General features: G+C 43.6%; 2 protein-coding genes across 4 annotated transcripts in view; one reads left to right on the forward strand and one right to left on the reverse strand.

Annotated features, from left to right (window-relative positions):
- PRKG1 (protein kinase cGMP-dependent 1) overlaps positions 1 to 19572 on the forward strand; it is a 1253946-nt gene that overhangs the window by 681374 nt on the left and 553000 nt on the right. The window lies entirely within an intron of this gene.
- Positions 14136 to 18006, reverse strand: CSTF2T (cleavage stimulation factor subunit 2 tau variant). Its single transcript, XM_035008605.1, has one exon. It carries the CDS (start codon positions 17887 to 17889, stop codon positions 15970 to 15972), a length of 1920 nt encoding a protein of 639 aa, XP_034864496.1. The 5' UTR covers positions 17890 to 18006; the 3' UTR covers positions 14136 to 15969.

Consider the following 19572-nt stretch of genomic DNA (forward strand, 5'->3'; position numbering starts at 1 on the left):
CAATCCCTATCGAAATACCAACAGCATTTTTCAAAGAACTAGAACAAACCTAAAATTTATATGGAACCACAAAAGACCCCGGATAACCAGAGCAGTTTTCACAAAGAAAAGCAAAGCTGGAAACATCATAATTCTGGACTTCAAGTTATACTACAAAGCTATAGTGATCAAAAGAGTATGGTACTGGCACAAAAAGAGGCACATAGATCTATGGACAGAATAGAAAACTCAGAAATGAACCCACAACTATATGATCATTTAGTCTTTGACAAAGCAAGAAAGAATATCCAATGGGAAAAAGACAGTCTCTTCGACTAATGGTGTTGGGCGAACTGGACAGCCATATGCAGAAGAATGAAACTGGACCACTTTCTTACAGCATACACAAAAACAGACTCAAAATGCCTTAAAGACCCAAATGAGATCTGAAACCATAAACATCCTAGAAGAAAACACAGGTAGTAACTTCTTTGACAGTGGCTTTAGGAATTTCTTTCTAGGTATATTTCCTGCACCAAGGAAAATAAAAGCAAAAGTAAACTATTGGGACTATATCAAAATAAAAAGCTCTGCACAGTGAAGGAAACAATGAGCAAAACTAAAAGGCAAAAGAGAGGATATTGGCAAATGACATATCTGATAAAGGTTTAGTATCCAAAATATATAAAGAACCTATAAAACTCAACACCCGGGGTCCCTGGGTGGCTCAGTCAGTTAAGCGTCTGCCTTCTGCTCAGGTCATGATCCCAGGGTCCTGGGATCGAGCCCCGCGTCGGGCTCCCTGGTCAGTGGGGAGCCTGCTTCTCCCTCTCCCTCTGCCTGCTGGTCAGCCTCCGTGTGTGTGTGCTCTCTCTGTCAAACAAATAAATAAAATCTTTAAAAAAATAAAAAAATAAAATAAAACTCAACCCCAAAACCAAATAATCCAGTTAAAAAATGGGCAGAAGACATGAATAGACATTTTTCCAAAGAAGACATCCAGATGGCCAACACACACATGACAAGATGTTCAACATCACTCATCATCAGGGAAATGCAAATCAAAACTACAATGAGATATCATGTCACACCTGTCAGAATGGCTAAAATCAACAACACAAGAAACACCGGGCATTGGCAAGGATGTGGAGAAAGGGGGACCCTCGTGCACTGTTGGTGGGAATGCAAACTGGTGCAGCCACTGTGGAAAACAGTATAGAGGTTCTTCAAAAATTTAAAAATAGGACTACCCTACAATCCAGCAATTGCACTACTAGGTATATATCCAAGTAATACAAAAATAGTAAAAGGAGTACATGCACCCCAATGTGTATAGCAGCATTATCTATAATAGCCAAATTATGGAAACAACCCATGTCCATCAACTGATGAATGGATAAAGAAGATGTAGTGTATATGTGTGTATATATGGATCATATGGTAGCTCACATATACACACATACACAAAATGGAATATTATTGAACCATAAAAAAGAATGAAATTTTGCCATTTGTAATGACATGGATAGAGCTAGAATGTATTTATGTTAAGCAGAGAAAAACAAATACATATGATCTCACTCACATGTGGAATTTAAAAAACAAAAACAAGCAAAGGGGAGAAAATGAGAGAGAGAGAGAGAGAGAGGCAAAACAAGAAACAGACTCTTACTATAGACAACACCCTGATGGTGACCAGAGGGGAGGTGGGTGGAGTGATGGATTAAATTAGTGATGGGGATGAAGGTGTGCACTTGTCATGATGAGCACGGGGAGATGTATGGAAATGTTGAATCACTATATTGTATACCTGACACTAATATTACACTATATCTTAACTAACTGGAATTTAAATAGAAACTTAAAAAAATAAATAAAGGTTTGGTAACATAACCCCCCCCAAAAAAATTCCTTCTATTTGTCATAATATTGTTAAATTGCTTTTTTGTTTTCAATTTTGTTTATTTTAGGATTAGGCTTATGCAGTGCTTTGCAGACTTTTATTTGTATGTGAATCACCAGCAGATCTTATTAAAATGCAGGTTTTAATTCAGCAGGTCTGGGGTGGGCCTCACATTCTGCATTTTTTTTTCTTTTTTTAATTTTTTTATTCTTATGTTAATCCCCATACATTACATCATTAGTTTTAGATTTAGTGTTCCATGATGCATTGTTTGTGCAAAACACCCAGTGCTCCATGCAGAATGTGCCCTCCTCAATACCCATCACCAGGCTAACCTATCCTCCCACGCCCCTCCCCTCTAGAACCCTCAGTTTGTTTTTCAGAGTCCATCGTCTCTCATGGTTCATCTCCCCCTCCGATTTCTCCCCCTTCATTCTTCCCCTCCTGCTACCTTCTTCTTCTTCTTCTTTTTTTCTTAACATATACTGCATTATTTGTTTCAGAGGTACAGATCTGAGATTCAACAGTCTTGCACAATTCACAGTGCTTACCAGAGCACATACCCTCCCCAGTGTCTATTACCCAGTCACCCCCTCCCTCCTAGCCCACCCCCCACTCCAGCAACCCTGTTTGTTTCCTGAGATTAAGAACTCCTCATATCAGTGAGGTCATATGATACATGTCTTTCTCTGTTTGACTTATTTCGCTCAACATAACACCCTCCAGTTCGATCCACGTCGTTGCAAATGGCAAGATCTCATTCTTTTTGATGGCTGCATAATATTCCATTGTATATATATATACCACATCTTCTTTATCCATTCATCTACCGATGGACATCTTGGCTCTTTCCATAGTTTGGCTATTGTAGACATTGCTGCTATAAACATCGGGGTGCACGTACCCTTTCGGATCCCTACTTTTGTATCTTTGGGGTAAATACCCAGTAGTGCAATTGCTGGATCATATGGTAGCTCTATTTTCAACATTTTGAGGAACCTCCATACTGTTTTCCAGAGTGGCTGCACCAGCTTGCATTCCCACCAACAGTGTAGGAGGGTTCCCCTTTCTCCGCATCCCTGCCAACATCTGTCGTTTCCTGACTTGTTAATTTTAGCCATTCTGACTGGTGTGAGGTGCTATCTCATTGAGGTTTTGATTTGGATTTCCCTGATGCTGGGCGATGTTGAGCACTTTTTCATGTGTCTGTTGGCCATTTGGATGTCTTCTTTGGAAAAATGTCTGTGTCTTCTGCCCATTTCTTGATTGGATCATTTGTTCTTTGGGTGTTGAGTTGTTAAGTTCTTTATAGATTTTGGATACTAGCCCTTTATCTGATATGTCATTTGCAAATATCTTCTCCCATTCTGTCGGTTGTCTTTTGGTTTTGTTGACTGTTTCCTTTGCTTTGCAAAAGATTTTTATCTTGATGAAGTCCCAATAGTTCATTTTTGCCCTTGCTTCCCTTGCCTTTGGCGATGTTTGTAGGAAGAAGTTGCTGCGGCTGAGGTCAAAGAGGTTGCTGCCTGTGTTCTCCTTTAGGATTTTGATGGACTCCTGTCTCACATTGAGGTCTTTCAACCATTTGGAGTCTATTTTTGTGTGTGGTGTAAGGAAATGGTCCAGTTTCATTCTTCTGTATTTCTTTGGTGTTGGTTGTGATCTCTCCTCTTTCATTCATGATTTTGTTGTTTTGGGTCATTTCTCTTTTCTTTTTGATAAGTCAATTTTCCCAACACCATTTGTTGAAGAGACTGTCTTTTTTCCATTGGATATTCTTTCCTGCTTTGTCAAAGATTAGTTGGCCAAAGAGTTGAGGGTCCATTTCTGGGCTCTCTATTCTGTTCCATTGATCTGTGTGTCTTTTTTTGTGCCAGTACCATACTGTCTTGATGATGACAGCTTTGTAATAGAGCTGGAAGTCTGGAATTGTGATGCCGCCAGCTTTGCTTTTCTTTTTCAACATTCTTCTGGCTATGCGGAGTCTTTTCTGGTTCCATACAAATTTTAGGATGATTTGTTCCATTTCTTTGAAAAAAGTGGATGGTATTTTGATGGGGATTGCATTGAATGTGTAGATTGCTCTAGGTAGCATTGACATCTTCACAATATTTGTTCTTCCAATCCATGAGCATGCAACGTTTTTCCATTTCTTTGTGTCTTCCTCAATTTCTTTCATGAGTATTTTCTAGTTTTCTGAGTACAGATCCTTTGCCTCTTTGGTTAGCTTTATTCCTAGGTATCTTATGGTTTTGGGTGCAATTGTAAATGGGATTGACTCCTTAATTTCTCTTTCTTCTGTCTTGTTGGTGTATAGGAATGCCACTGACTTCTGTGCATTGATTTTATATCCTGCCACTTTACTGAATTCCTGTAGGAGTTCTAGCAGTTTTGAGGTGGAGTCTTTGGGGATTTCCACATAAAGTATCATATCATCTGCAAAGAGTGAGAGTTTGACTTCTTCTTTGCCGATCTGGATGCCTTTGATATCTTTTTGTTGTCTGATTGCTGTGGCTAGGACTTCCAATACTATGTTGAATAGCAGTGGTGATAGTGGACATCCCTGCCGTGTTCCTGACCTTAGGGGGAAAGCTCTCAGTTTTTCCCCATTGAGAATGATATTTGCTGTAGGTTTTTCATAGATGGCTTTTATGATATTGAGGTATGTACCCTCTGTGCCTATACTCTGAAGAGTTTTGATCAAGAAAGGATGCTGTACTTTGTCAAATGCTTTTTCTGCATCTATTGAGAGGATCATACAATTCTTGTTCTTTCTTTTGTTAATGTATTGTATCACGTTGATTGATTTGCGGATGTTGAACCAACCTTGAAGCCCAGGGATAAATCCCACTTGGTCGTGGTGAATAATCCTTTTAATGTACTATTGGATCCTATTGGCCCTCTTGTGATTGAGTTCTAGTTTCAAAGCATTGGGGTCTGAAAAAAGGCAGGGAATGATCCCAATCTTTTGGTACTGGTTGAGACCTGATTTATGACCTAGGATGTGATCTATTCTGGAGAATGTTCCATGGGCACTAGAGAAGAATTCTGAATATGTCTGTGAAGTCCATTTGGTCCAGTGTGTCATTTAAAGTCTTTATTTCCTTGCTGATCTTTTGCTTAGACGATCTGTCCATTTCAGTGAGGGGGGTGTTAAAGTCCCCCACTATTATTGTATTGTTGTCCATGTGTTTCTTTGCTTTTGTTATTAATTGCCTTATATAATTGGCTGCTCCCATGTTAGGGGCATAGATATTTACAATTGTTAGATCTTCTTGTTGGATAGACCCTTTAAGTAGGATATAGTGTCCTTCCTCATCTCTTATTAGTCTTTGGTTTAAAATCTAATTTGTCTGATATAAGGATTGCCACCCAAGCTTTCTTTTGGTGTCCATTAGCATGGTAAATGGTTTTCCACCCCCTCACTTTCAATCTGGGAGTGTCTTTGGGTCTAAAATGAGTCTCTTGCAGACAGCATATCAATGGGTCTTGTTTTTTAATCCAGTCTGATAGCCTGTGTCTTTTGATTGGGGCATTTAGCCCACTTACATTCAGGGTAACTATTGAAAGATAGGAATTTAGTGCCATTGTATTGCCTGTAAGGTGACTGTTACCGTATATTGTCTGTGTTCCTTTCTGGTCTGTGTTGCTTTTAGGCTCTCTCTTTGCTTAGAGGACCCCTTTCAAGATTTCTTGTAGGGCTGGTTTTGTGTTTGCAAATTCCTTTAGTTTTTTTTTGTCCTGGAAGCTTTTTATCTGTCCTTCAATTTTCAATGACAGCCTAGCTGGATAGAGTATTCTTGGCTGCATATTTTTCTCATTTAGTGCTCTGAATATATCCTGCCAGTCCTTTCTGGCCTGCCAGGTCTCTGTGGATAGGTCTGTTGCCAATCTAATGTTTATACCCTTGTAGGTTACATCTCTCTTCTCCCGAGCTGCTTTCAGGATTTTCTCTTTGTCTATGAGACTCGTAAGTTTTACTATTAGATGTCGGGGTGTTGACCTATTTTTATTGATTTTGAGAGGGGTTCTCTGTGCTTCCTGGATTTTGATGCCTGTTCCCTTCCCCAAATTAGGGAAGTTCTCTGCTATAATTTGCTCCATTATACCTTCTGCCCCTCTCTCTCTTTCTTCTTCTTCTGGGATCCCAATTATTCTAACGTTGTTTTGTCTTATGGTATCGCTTATCTCTCGAATTCTATCCTCGTGATTCAGTAGTTGTTTATCTCTGTTTTTCTCAGCTTCTTTATTTTCCATCATTTGGTGTTCTATATCACTGATTCTCTCTTCTGACTCATTTATCCTAGCAATTAGTGCCCTCATATTTGATTGCACCTCATTAATAGCCTTTTTGATTTCAACTTGGTTAGATTTTAGTCCTTTTACTTCTCCAGAAAGGGTTTCTCTAATAATTTCCACGCTTTTCTCAAGCCCAGATAGTATCTTTAAAGTGATGATTCTGAACTCTAGATCTTACATCGTACTAATGTCCGTATTGAGTAGGTCCCTGGCAGTTGGTACTACCTCTTGTTCTTTTTGTTGAGGTGATTTTTTCCATCTTGTTATTTTGTGCAGAGAATAGATTAATGAGAGAACAAAATGCTAGCAGAGTAACAATGTCCCCAGAAAATATACTCTAAACAAATCAGAAAAGACCTGAAGCAGTGGGAAAAGAAAGGGAAAGAGAGAAAAAAGAAAAAGAAAAAAAAAAGAAAAAGAAAAAGATAAAAACAAACAAAAACAGAACAAAACAAAACAACAACAACAAAAAACCCAGAATGCGATCAAATATGATCAGGCTCGTATATAGATCAGTGCCACACACTAGATTTTGGGTGTATTTTGGTCTGTTAGAAGAAAGTCCCTCCCAAAATTTTAAAGAAAGAAAAACTTATATATGTACAAAAATAAGGGTTGATATGATGAAGGGATGGAATATGATTGTAAAGATGGAAATTATAAAAAATTTTATAAAAGGAATTAATAAGAAGTTGTTTGAAAAAAGAAAGAAGAGGATTTAAAAAAAGAAAAAAGAAAAAAAAAAGGGAGAGAATGTGATCAGGCAGGGGAGTAGAAAAAACCATATACTAGAGATTTAGGGTATATTTTGATCTGTTAGAAGAAACTATCTCAAAATTCTAAAAAGAGAACAACTTATATATATATGCCAAAATGAAGGGATAGAATATGACTCTAAAAATGAAAAATAAAAATGTTTTTTTTTAAAAAAGGGATACTATGTTGGTTGAAAAAGGGAAAAAGAAAAATTCAAAAACAGAAAAAAAGAAAAAAGTTAAAAAAAAAATTAACTTTGAACGACTAAAGAATCATGGTAAAAAAGCCATGAATTCTATGTGCAGTATTCCCCTAGCGCTGGAGTTCTGCTGTTCTCATTGATCGGTAAACTTGGTCTTGGCTGGCTGTTCTCGCTGATCTTCTGGGGGAGGGGCCTGTTGCCGTGGTTTCCAAATGTCTCTGCCGGAGGCGGAAGTGCCCCGCCCTTGCCCAATCCGGGCTAAGTAATCTGCTCGGGTTTGCTCTCTGGGGCTTTTGTTCCCTGCGAGCTTTCTGTACAGCTTTGGAGGCGGAGAGTGAAAATGGCGGCCTCCTAATCTCTGCCCCGGAGGAGCCGAGAACTCGGGGCCCCGCTCCTCAGTGAGCCCCCAGAGAAAAGCCGTCAGTCACTCCCGTCTCCCCGGTCTCCGGCCGCACTCCGTGTTCACCCGGCCTGTGACCGCGCGTTTCTATCTCTGGCACCCGACCCCAGGTGGAGTCTCCAAACCCAGCAGATCCCTGCGGTGCGCTCCCGCACGGCTCCTCCCGCGGGAGGAAGTGAGTCTCCCCGGATCTGCCGCTTGTTGGGTCCCTGCTGGAGGAGCAGTGGCCCGACTGTGCCGCGGATCACGGTCAATGGCCACCCCGAGCTGAGAGCCCGCGCCTGGGCTCCGTCTCTGCAGCCGGCTTTCTGCTCCGATACCTGGGAGCTCTGCCACACTCAGGCACCCCCGGTGTTTCTGTGACCCCGAGGGTCCTGAGACCACACTGTCCCGGAGGGTTCCACCCCCCGCTTAGCCACCGGAGTGACGTCCCTCAGCGGAGCCGACTTCTAAAAGTTCCGATTTTGTGCTCCAGGCTCTATCACTTGCCAGAAGCGGCCGACGGAGGCCCCTCCCCCGCCGTCTATCCTCCCAAATATCGCCTCGGATTCACTTCTCCGTACGTCCTGTCTTCCAGAAAGTGGTCGCTTTTCTGATGAGAGAGTTGTTGCTATTCTTTTCTTCGATCTCCTGTTGAGTTTGTAGGTGTTCAGAATGGTTTGATCCCTATCCAGCTGAATTCCTGAGAGGAGTCGAAATCCAGGTCTCCTACTCCTCCGCCATCTTGCTCCGCCCCCACATTCTGCATTTCTAACAGGCTTCCAGGTGATGCTGATGCTGCTGGTCCAAGACACCTTTTCATTAGCAAGAGTTTAAAGCAAACTCAGTTCCCTTGAGCCTGTGACATCACATGGGGCGGGAGGAGGAGGTCTGATATGGGCGCCTTGTATATTTCCTTGCAGGGATGGAAGGAGAAGGACTCTGGTACCCCCAAATTCAGATTAAATTTCCTCAAGGATTTTTCCTCCATTACCCGAAACGTTTATGCAAGAAAATTGAAGGTTTTGCTGTATTGCTTTGTCAACGATTATGAGTTTCAGATTTCAAAGGTTTTTGTTTTGTTTTGTTCTGTTTTTTTAGAGAGAGCGAGCAAGCATGTGCTTGAGCTGGAGTGGGGAGTGGAAGAGAGAGAGGGAGAGAGAATCTCAAGCAGACCCCCTCCCCGGCCCCCCATCCTCTCCCCCACCCCCAGCTGAGCACAGAGCCCGATTAGGGGCTCGATCTCACCACTCTGAGATCGTGACTTGAGCCAAAATCAAGAGTTGGATGCTCAATGGACTGAGCCACCCAGGTGCCCCTAGATTTCAAAGATTTTTTTTTTAAACATTTTATTTGACAGAGAGAGAGAGCTCAAGAGCATGAGCAGGGGGAGTGGCAGAGGGAGAGGGAGAAGCAGACTCCCCGCTGAGCAGGGATTCTAACCCCCTCCCCAATGCAGGACTCGATCCCAGGGCCCTGAGATCATGGCCTGAGCTGAAGGTAGATGTTTAACTGACTGAGCCACCCAGGCGCCCGTCAAATATTTTTTAAAGTATTTTTTCAATTATCTTGTCCCCACAAGATTTAACAATCCCTTTTTAGCCAGTTACTTTTATCAAATCCTCTTGAGACATCCCACATCGTTTTTGCAGAAATAATGTTTTTCACATTCATATAAATAATATATTTCTATCTTTATATGTATTACAAACATTAGTACAGTGGTCATAAACTGGTTTATGAACAGAGCTGACATGAATATGCATTCATCATCATGATGCAGGCCGGCTGGGTCCGAGAATCTAGTGGAAGATCCTATAGGACCAGCCAAGAGGGACCTTGGCTTCGTGAAGGATAGAAATCAAATGCATGCAGAGGAAGTGGAAAGAGAGTTTGTTAGCGTGAGGGACAGGCAAAGAATAGCATATGGAGCATCCAGGAGACTTAGAGAGGAAAGGAAAATGAGTCTCTCATTTGCTTGGGGCTAAAGGTTTATTTTGGAAAAGGGTCTAGGGTCCGTGTTCCTCCAGGAATCCAGGACAAGGTCCAATCAAAGGCGAGTGCCGGGTGAACAATAGGGGTTCTTCCATAAATTACCCGAGGCAGGGGTATGGATGCCAGAGTGAACCGAGGTTTATTTGAAGCTAATGTCCCAGAACATGTTCAGGATCTGGCTCTTCTTGGATGTTATTAGGTGTTTGAGGGCCTAGAACAAACTCAGAGAATGACTGACTCACTCGCTTCCTCCCTGAAGTGGGAACAAAGCTTCTCGGGCTAATTCGGAGGCAAAATACTGAACAGGAGTCAATGGGGCCTAGCAGAAAAGGAACAGACACAGAGCCTTCCTCAAATGGAGTCCCTTCAGCCCCACAACCTCAACAGTTTTCATAGAAATCACCTTTCATTTTTTTGCAGTCCTATTCTCCAGATACATACTGCGTATCTGTGTCTGTATCTGTGTTGCTCAGCCTGGGCCTGTCTTCTCATCTCTACGTTACAACAGTCACACAACCAGCATCAGTCTGGGAATAGACATAATGGACAGGACAAATGTCACGAGGCCATAATGAAGAGTAACTCATTGATGGTCATCATCAAGTTTGCCTTGTGTCTAGAACGATAGGTTTTGCAAAAGGATTGGGAAGCATGGGTTGATGGTTAAGAAGTGCTCAGGTAAGACAGCCATTGTTTAAAAACAAAAGAAGGAGAGGAGAGAGAGTGGGGAATCATTTTAACTGGGGGTGTTCAGGAAAAGCCCCTCTGAGTAAAGGGATACAGAAATTGAAGCCTGAGTAAAGAGCATGAACTCGCCCCTCACAGGCCTGGGGAAGGAGTGGGGTCAGAGGAAGAGAAACTGTCAAGTGCAAAGCTCAGAGATGAAAAGGAGTTCATGAACTCCAGGAAAGGAAGCTTGGTCAAAGCTGTTTCAGCCTGAGTCAGGGCACCAGGGGTAGGATGTGGGGTTGGTTTATGGCTTTATAGGACACGGTAAGGGTGTGGGATTTTATTCTAAGAGCAGTGTAAGCCGTGAGATGTTTTAAATAAGGGAATGGCATGATCTGATTTTTTGTTATTATTTTTTAATCAGTGTGGCTTCTATATGCAAATTACATGGTAGAATTTTTAAAAATTACTTAATAACAGACACAGACATCAAAGAACCCTGTTTATGTATCCTATATGTATGTCCATTCTAGAGCCATTAGCATTTAATATTACATATATTTCTCCTTTTATAACTATATTTTTGAATTGAAAAATATATTGCTATTTTGGCTTAATATTTATTAAAAATGCAAAATATTTGTGGGAGAAAGGTACTCATTGGATTAGCATTATAGGATATTCCTTTGCTCAGCATACCTCATGAAAAGCTAGAAATAAAAAACGTGCTGTGCCCTTGTCTGTGTGTGTGTGTGCGTTTCTTTGTTCTGGGTGTTTGGATGTTTGCTTGGTTAGTTGATTTGGCAGAAATAGACTTGCTGAACCAGTTGTCCAACTGTTTTTCTAGTTCATGTTTGTGAAGCTAGACACTAAAAATTTCAATTGAATCTAATAGCGGTGTTTTCGTACAGAGGAAAACAGGAGTTGTAAACTCAAAGTATTCTAGGGACTGGCCAGCAGTTGTGTGAATCACACCTACTGTAAGACCATAGGAGAGGCTGGGCCTGTGGCCACAATGAGGAATATATGGTGTCTCTACATGCACTCAAATTCAAAATTTTGAAACTCTTGGGCTTAAATATCTGCAGACTTAATTGGCCCAAGGGTACAGATCGGGGTCCCTTGTTCAAAGATGTTTAGAGCTTCCGAAGGACAAAACTGACAAAATTGATGGTGGGGAAGGGAAAGTATGTGATTCTAGAGATTTCAACAATGTAATTTCTCTGTTTCTTAAAATAGATGAGGATCATTTTCTCCGATGTTAATTGGCAAGTGCAGAAACATGAAAGCATTTTGGATATAGGCTTACCTTAAGACGGGAAAGCTATTCTGTTAGTAGGTGGTGGTTATGTTTACCCTCAGAGAGCCAGGTTATCATCTGGAAATATTTTACTTCCTTATTTGTGTTGCTCTGTTATTTAACATGTGAACAAGGGTGATGTTTGGGACACAGAATATGATTTTATGGATGTTAATGCACCAAGAAAGCCCTATATAGGCCTTTTCATCCAATTACGAACTCAACTATTTGATTTTTAACGTGGTTCATGTTTTGAATGTTATTAAAAGTGAATTTCTAAGGTAAAGGAAATTGGGGGCTGAGTTAGAGCAGGTGTATCTTGTTCCGTGAAATTTCCAAGGATAAAGAGAGAGATTCATAAACATACAGGTTGTCTGATATTCCCTCCAGGTAGTAAAGCAATCAAAGCCTGACAGGTACAGGTTCGTTGAAGTAGATCATGGACTTTTGCAGTAGCATTATTGAAGGATATTAGTAATGTAATGAGACAGAATTTTGGTTAGGACAGGTAATTAAGTAAAGAGACAAAATAATTTTCGGGGAGACCTGCTGGTTTCATTGTTTGATGCCCAAGAGATTAATCCATTCTACTTTCGTGATAGACAACAAATAAGTAATCAAACTTTTTTTTTTAAATGACCGACCTTTGTGACACGTGAGATTGATTTCAGGTGTCTGCAGGTTTAATGCATACTGGATCATACAAAAGCAATTATGGCTGAGAATGTTGTGTATTTTATTCTAAGTCTTTAATGATTAGTTACCTACCTTTGGCACCTACATTAACTCCTGCAGATAAAGAATTGTTCATTTACTAAAATACTTCAGCTTTTTTCCCTAGGGTAATACTTTAGTGTTTTTACGTACAATGTTCAATGATCACTGAGTTTATTTTTGATAATCCTACCCCAAGGTCACTTTTGATGCAATATAGGCCCTTTACTGACATAGGGTTTATACTGTGGTAGAAAAATACCAAGAAGAAACATGCTGTTAACATCTAATGAGAGAGGTGATTTGTAATATGAACACTTATAAAGCTGTATTTTCAACTAAAGGAGTAAAATTTGTTTCAAAGTGGATAAAAGCAAATTAGAAGATCTAGTTAAGATTTGGAATATGCATATGTATGAAATATTTAACAAACTGTGTAGCAATATCATGATATTCATACTATTAAAGTTAATAATAGTAACATTAATATTGTTTTAAATATATTAATTCCCTTAAAATGAATTAGTTCTTGACAATAGAGTATTATTGACAAGACTGATGAGAAAAGCCAGCTCCAACCAGAAGTCTGTCTAGAGATTAGCTGACAATATAAAGCAGTGAGAGGCTGACTTATTCTTTTGTGAGAAGACCATGAGATGTGACTGATAATTCAGTCTCTGCCACAGTGGGTTGCTGCACATAATTATCCTTAGGCCTTGTCAGACCTAAGAGGAAGGCCTAATACACCATAGGAAATTAGGTTCTGTGTGCTTAATGTCCCATCAGAGCATGGGAAAGCAAGACGTTTTGCAGACTGAGATTATACTAAGGTTTTTGGTTTGGGTTTTTGTTTTGTTTTGTTTTATTGTTGTTTTTAATGATTTTCTACCATTACAATTCTGAAAAGTATTGAGAAGTCATACATGATCTCGCTTGGATTAGTCTACCTTCCTCTGGGATTCACACTCATTTATAGCTTATCAAATAACTTAAAATATAAGAGGGGAAGGGCTAATGGGCAGGCACTGATTAAAGTTGACCTTTTCATATCCCCAAGAAACTACTGCTCAAGAAGAATAAGCCCTAAAGAGGCATTTGCAAATCAGTGTTTCACTCCAGTCTTTAGTGTTGTTACTAGGAACGGATTTGTGATTGCATTTGTCGCCTGTCCATATTTGGGAAAATGCGGGATGCTCAGGGTTATAACCAGTGATTATGTAGTAAAACACCTAAGATTCTGATTATAGCACACGTATTGCTTGGATCACCATCAAATGAAGTGAGGTTCTATCTATCAGTACTGAAACAGTGAACTGGAAGTGAGGAGAACTCATAAGGTCTAGCAGAGCAAAGGAGATTGCTTGTTATCTGTTATTAGTTTGGTTTTTAATGCATCATTATCATAGCTCATTTGTTCTGGGTGGAATCTCAATCTTTTTTAGGAAAATGGGATTCCCCCCTAAGACTGATAGAATGTTTTGTCCTTTCTCACCTGTGATTTCGGCATAGCAAATACAGAAATGAGGGACAGTCCATGTTCAGAGACCCTGGTCTATGAAAAGTGGGAGTGGGGCATGGAGGGTAAAGTAAAATTGTGGAATGCAATGTAACAAGTGCTGTCACTTAGGAAGGTAACTGTAAGGTCTTCCTGGGACCTGGAGAGCTCTCGGGGGACACCAGCAAAAGGAGGCCTAGTATCTGGGCATGCACCAAGATGTTGCTACTGACACGGACCAGAGTAACATGTCTTTACAGGTACTTCAGCTGTTAAACTACACTGATAATGGGTTTCAGAAAGGGATTTCTAGCCACTCCTGCAATTTTTTTTTTTTTTAAGTTTTGCCTTTTTCACTTAAAAGTATTCAGACCCATGGATCTCTCAAGAATAGATATCTTTTGAATAATTCACTCATTAAAAACAAACATCAGATACTAGTCATCCTTAATTTTGCATTCCTTTTATTTAGTCTGCATTGAACAATGCAGATTTAACTACAACAAAGAACATAACATCTAAGTTTTCAGTTAGAGCCCTTCGGTGAAAGCTTTGGGATAAAGCAATTGTAACTTCCAAGTAATCAGGCCAACTCCGAATTAGTATTAACCAGAACTATCATACATGTAAAGGAGAGTTACCCTCTCCAATATGGGAGGAAGCATACAGAAAACACGGCAAAGTGGACAGTATGAATAACAATGAAAAATATGAGTAGAACAGGTGGCAGGAAATAGCACAGGGAATAAAACTCTGTAAAGAGTCAAGTATCCATTTAAGATGTAAACACCTCATAAGAGGAATAATTCAATTTCCAAGTTTCAGCTCTCTCTTTGTATTAAATGCTACTTTTTCCTGTTACTAGACGTTGTTTTTTCTTCTCCAGAGTAAGACCACCTGGTTATTTGGGTGTTTATGCTTCTGTTAATTATAGTTTAGTCTATGATACAAATTTTTACGTGTCCACAAGTTCAAGGCTTAATAATAAATTAGGTAGTAGCTCTCAAGAAAATGTGATAAGCCCCACCTTCCTACTGATTTTTAAATCTCTCATGGGTATATATCTTAGGGCTAACTGGCTTTATTATAAAAAGTAAAATGAGTAATAACTAGCTGAGCAGAGAATTCTCTACGTACCTGGGTCTCAGTTATTCTGCTAACACAGTGATAGGTAAGTAGATATGCAAATAAGAAAACTGAAAGGCATGTTAAATGTTAGCGAGACTAAGATTTTTAAGTCCTGATTCTGGCTGACCACATGGATACCATCCGTATATGAGGCTAGTCACCAGGAACCTGGGAACTTTACTGCATGAAGCTCTCTGCTACTTATGAGAAGTCCAACGCTGTGTAGAATTCACCCAGATAAACTGGTCCCTAGACACTGATTTTTAGAAAGACTATGAGAGAATTACTTAGATTCATATTCAGGGCGTAAAGATTATCGAGAAACAGGAAGGTATTGAGAGAAGCTGAGTCTTACTGGGGCAGCCTTCAGTAACCTGGCTGATCCCAGAACTGTCGCAGCAACATCGTCTGGCTCAAGGCCAGGCCAGAATACTGCTGATGTCTGAATGGTGGGATAAGTGAAACATCTCACCAGATGCATTCCTGGGTTTTTCAGGCAGCATAGCTTAAAAAAAAAAAAAAAAAAAAAAAAAATCTAGTACTACAAGTTGAGACCTACCCTGTTAGCACTAACATTATGAAATATTTCCAAAACACTAAAACAATGCTTAACCTAATACAGCATTCTATTGTCCCCAAAATAGGATTTTGTATTTTAAATGGCTTACCAAAACATGTATCTTATAATTTTAAGGTAAACTTCTTTATTTTCTTACACAACCAAAAATCTTAAACTATCTTAGTACATTACCATGTTAACAGGGCATAGTTTAGTCTTCATGTGCAGTTTTCACACTGTTTAACCCAATATTAAAAAAAAAATGTAGTTAACATATTGTAGACAGTTTTAATATTGCTGCATATTCTTTGTAATCTTATTTGGTATAATATAACCATGTTCAGAGATATTTTCGTGTATTTACAGTGAATAAAAGTCAACAGACCCACCCCTTCCTCCCCTTACCCCCCCCCCCATTAAAGATAAAAACAAACAAGAAAAGATAAAAAGACAACAAGATGAAATGAGATAAAGTTCGGGGAGGGAAACTCTAATGATTCAAGTGTAGGGATGCAGAAGTCAGCTTTTTGCATCCATTCTCCATGCTACAGAAAAACTTTGAGACTACTGCCAAGTATTTCCTAAAACCTTTCAAGAAGCTCCAGTAGATTTCTGAATTTGTTCCTTTAAAATTAGGATGCTCTGCCTTTGCTCAGGAGGCAGCATGGCAATCTGATCTGCAGTCAGCTGAAGAACCTGCATGATCAAAGCTGCCTTTTCTTGATCCTGTGGAGTTACCTGGCTCTGCCCAGGACTGAAACTGCTAGGCTGGCCTCCACCTTGCTTGCCTGCCCCCTGCATGCCTGTCCCCTGTATGCCTGCTCCCTGCATGCCCACTGCTTGTATGCCCGCCCCCTGCATGCCTGTCCCTTGTATGCCTGCCCCTTGCATGCCTGCCCCTTGCATGCCTGCCCCTTGCATGCCCGCTCCTTGCATGCCTGCCCCTTGCATGCCTGCCCCCTGCATGCCTGCCCCCTGCATGCCAGCTCCAGGATTTCCCACCCCTGAAATGCTTGAGACCTGCCTAGGTCCCTGAGGACCACCTGCCCCCATATTAATGGGCCCAGGTCCCTGGATTCCACCAGTCATAGGGCCTCTGGAACTGGGGCCAGGGCCCCGTATCTCCATCCCTCTTCCGTCTATGCCTCTCGCTTCCATCCCTCTGGTTTCCATTGCACAGGTCTCCATTCCTCTTCTCTCCATTACTCGTGTCTCTAAGACTTCAGTCTCCATGGCTCGAGTCTCCATCCCTCGAGAATCTCTACTACCTCTGCCATCCATAGGGAGACCCCTCTGATCTATCATGGGTCCCCTGGGCTCTCCCATCAGCAGTCTGGGATCTGCTAATGGCCCTCCCCTCATCTCATGGGAGGAAGGGCCGCGGCCGTCATGACCAGAGGCATGGTGCATGGGGGGACCCTGATGAGGTGGGCCAAGATAGCCTCTGGGCTCTACTTCTCCAGTGACTGAAAGCAAAGTCCCTCCACGTGGGTCGTTTGGAGCATCTCCCAACAGTCCTCGAGGAGGCAGGCCCCCGGCAGTCATGGGCCCACGAGGTATAGGAGCTCTAGGATCCGACATCTGCACCTGTCCCCGCTCTAAAGGCACTGGACCCACGCCTGGCATTCCAACCTGGGGCTGCATTCCTCCACCAGGGGTTAAGGCACCAGGCCCCGGTCCGGGGACCGCGGCTGGAATCGGGCCCGGGGCCGGCATCCCCCCCTGGATAGGGGTCTGCATCAGAGGAGGGATGTCTTTGACGGGTCTTCTGGCCATGTGCTGGGGCTGCGGGGCAGGAGGGTTCTGCTGGTTGAGCAGGACGTTGGGGCCGGGGCAGAGCCCGGGGCCGGGGCCGGGGCCGAGCCCGGGGCCGGGGCCAGGGCCGGAGACAGGCTGGGATTTGCCCGGGATCAGCGGTGTGACATGTATCTTGCGGTGCAGGATCTTCAGCGCGATCTCGGGGTCCATGATCCTCATGACCACCTGGGCCTGCAGCAGCGCGTAGGCCAGCTGCGGGTTCTGGAGCAGCATGTTCCGCGCCTCCTGGTGACTGTTCTGCACACACAGCTTCATCTGCTTCATGAGCTCGAACATCTGCTCCGGGGGCAGGCTGGCCACCGCCCTGGTGATGGACTCGGGGGCGTCCTCGGGGTCGATGGGGTCCCCGTACGGGGAGTCGATGATGGGCGCCGCAGGCCCCAGGCTCTTGAGCTCCTCCTTGTTCTTCTCGCTGGCGGCGTTGTCCACCCGCAGGGCCCGGCCGCTGAATTCGCGCCCGTTGAGGTTGCGCATGGCACTGAGAGCGGTCTCCTGGTCCTGGTACTCGCAGAAGCCGTAGCCCTTGGGCTTGCCCGTCTCGCGGTCGTACACCAGCCGGAAGCTGACCACCGAACCCACCTCGGAGAAAATGTCCTTCAGCTGCTCCTCGGTGGCCTCGTACGGAATGTTCCCCACGAACACGGAACGCAGCGACCGATCCATCGCCGGGTCTCTCACCGCCAAACTCGACATGATTCCGGGTGGGCGCCCGGCGGAGAGCCGATTCTTCCAGGAGTCGTCCTCTGGCGACCCACACTTCCGCTGAGCAACGGAAGCTGCTCTCCTGCCCCGCGCGGAAACCTCAGCGCCGCGACCGAATCGTTCCGCCCACCTGCGTGTTCCCCTCACTACCTCAGCTAGGGCTTTCTGCCGCTGGGCTTTCGTGATTCGGTCAGCTCCTGGTTACCGAGAAGGACGAGCCCCTTCTCTCTTACTCTGAAGACTTTCCATGGCGAGCCATCACGGCCTCCAGGAAAAGCTCTGTGCGGGCTGATCACAGTAAAGATGGCCGCAGGGGCTTCACCGTGGGAACCGGGAGCGGCCGCCTCCCTTGACGTCAGGGGCACTTTTGCTTCCGTTTGCCGGGCGGGAAACGGCCAACCGAAAGCGGGTCGGGCGGCGTGTTCGGGGTTCTGATGCTGGTGTGTCCCGCAGCCGTCGCGCCCTCCTTCCTCCGGTCTACTTAAGCCGTGTTTAAACTGTGAGGTCAAAGTGTAGCGTTTCAGAGCAGTCTGGGGTTTGCTCGGTGACGTACGGCAGCCCCGGCTCAGGAAACACCTGGGAGAGGAGCTGCCCGAGGCCCCGCTGCGGCAGGTGCAGCCGCGGGGGCGGCCCGGTGGGCACAGCCCTCGTCCGTGACGGCAGCAGCCGGTACTAACGGGTGCTTCCTGGCCGGGGCGTTTTATGGCCGCAGGGTAGGAGGTAAAGGGGTGCAGCCACTCTCCCCTGCGGCTTGGATCGCTTCCGGTTACTGCGGGCCGGTGCGAGGCTTTAGCCACCGCCGCCCGGGAGGGAGAAGCCAGCTGCCTTGTCCTTACTGCTGCTGGTTCAGAGTGACACAGACGTGGGGCGCGGCTTGTCCCCCGCCTTTAGCAGGTGACCGCGGAGAAGCGTGCAGGGCCGGAGCGGGCAAAGCTAGAATGCCTGCCGTCTCGTCTCGTCTCGTCTCGTCTCGTCTCGTCTCTTCTCTTCTCTTCTCTTCTCTTCTCTTCTCTTCTCTTCTCTTCTCTTCTCTTCTCTTCTCTTCTCTTCTCCTTCCCTTCCTTCTTCCCTCCCCCCCTTTTTCCCCTTCCCGCTTTCCTTCCTTCCTCCCTCCCTCCCTCCTTTCCTTCTTTCCCTCCCTCCCTTCTTTCCTTCCTTCTCTCCCTCCCTTCCTTCCTTCTTTCTTTTTTTCCCTCCCTTCCTTCCTTCTCTCCCTTCCTTCCTTCTCTCCCTCCCTTCTTTTCTTCCTTCCTTCCTTCTCTGCACCAACGTGGGTCAAACTCACCAGCTCATGAGATCAAGAGTCTCAGGCTCCACCGCCTGAGCTAGCCAGGCGCCCCTAAAACCAGATTTCTTAACCATGTTGGTCTGTCTTAGCTCAAGAGCTGTGCTGCCCCACAGGGTGGCCACTAGCCACTGGCAGCTTCCGAATGCTGGAAATGTGGCTGGCCTGACTGAGAAGTTGAACTTCCAGTTGTTAAAGGGAGATCCACCAAGTAAATTTAAAGATCCGATTGTTTTATTAACCAATTCATGAATCAGGCCACACCCCATGTAGCAAGTACAGATTCACTCCCAGGAGTTGTACAAAATGTTTTTGTTTTTGTTTTTGTTTTTGATAGAGGATGGGGCAAGAAAGTTATTAGCAAAGGAAAAGAATTGTTCCAGAGGAGG

Source organism: Mirounga leonina, unplaced genomic scaffold, assembly GCF_011800145.1.
Source record: "Mirounga leonina isolate KUSES-001 unplaced genomic scaffold, KU_Mleo_1.0 Mir_152, whole genome shotgun sequence".
In the NCBI taxonomy this organism is placed as follows: domain Eukaryota; kingdom Metazoa; phylum Chordata; class Mammalia; order Carnivora; family Phocidae; genus Mirounga; species Mirounga leonina.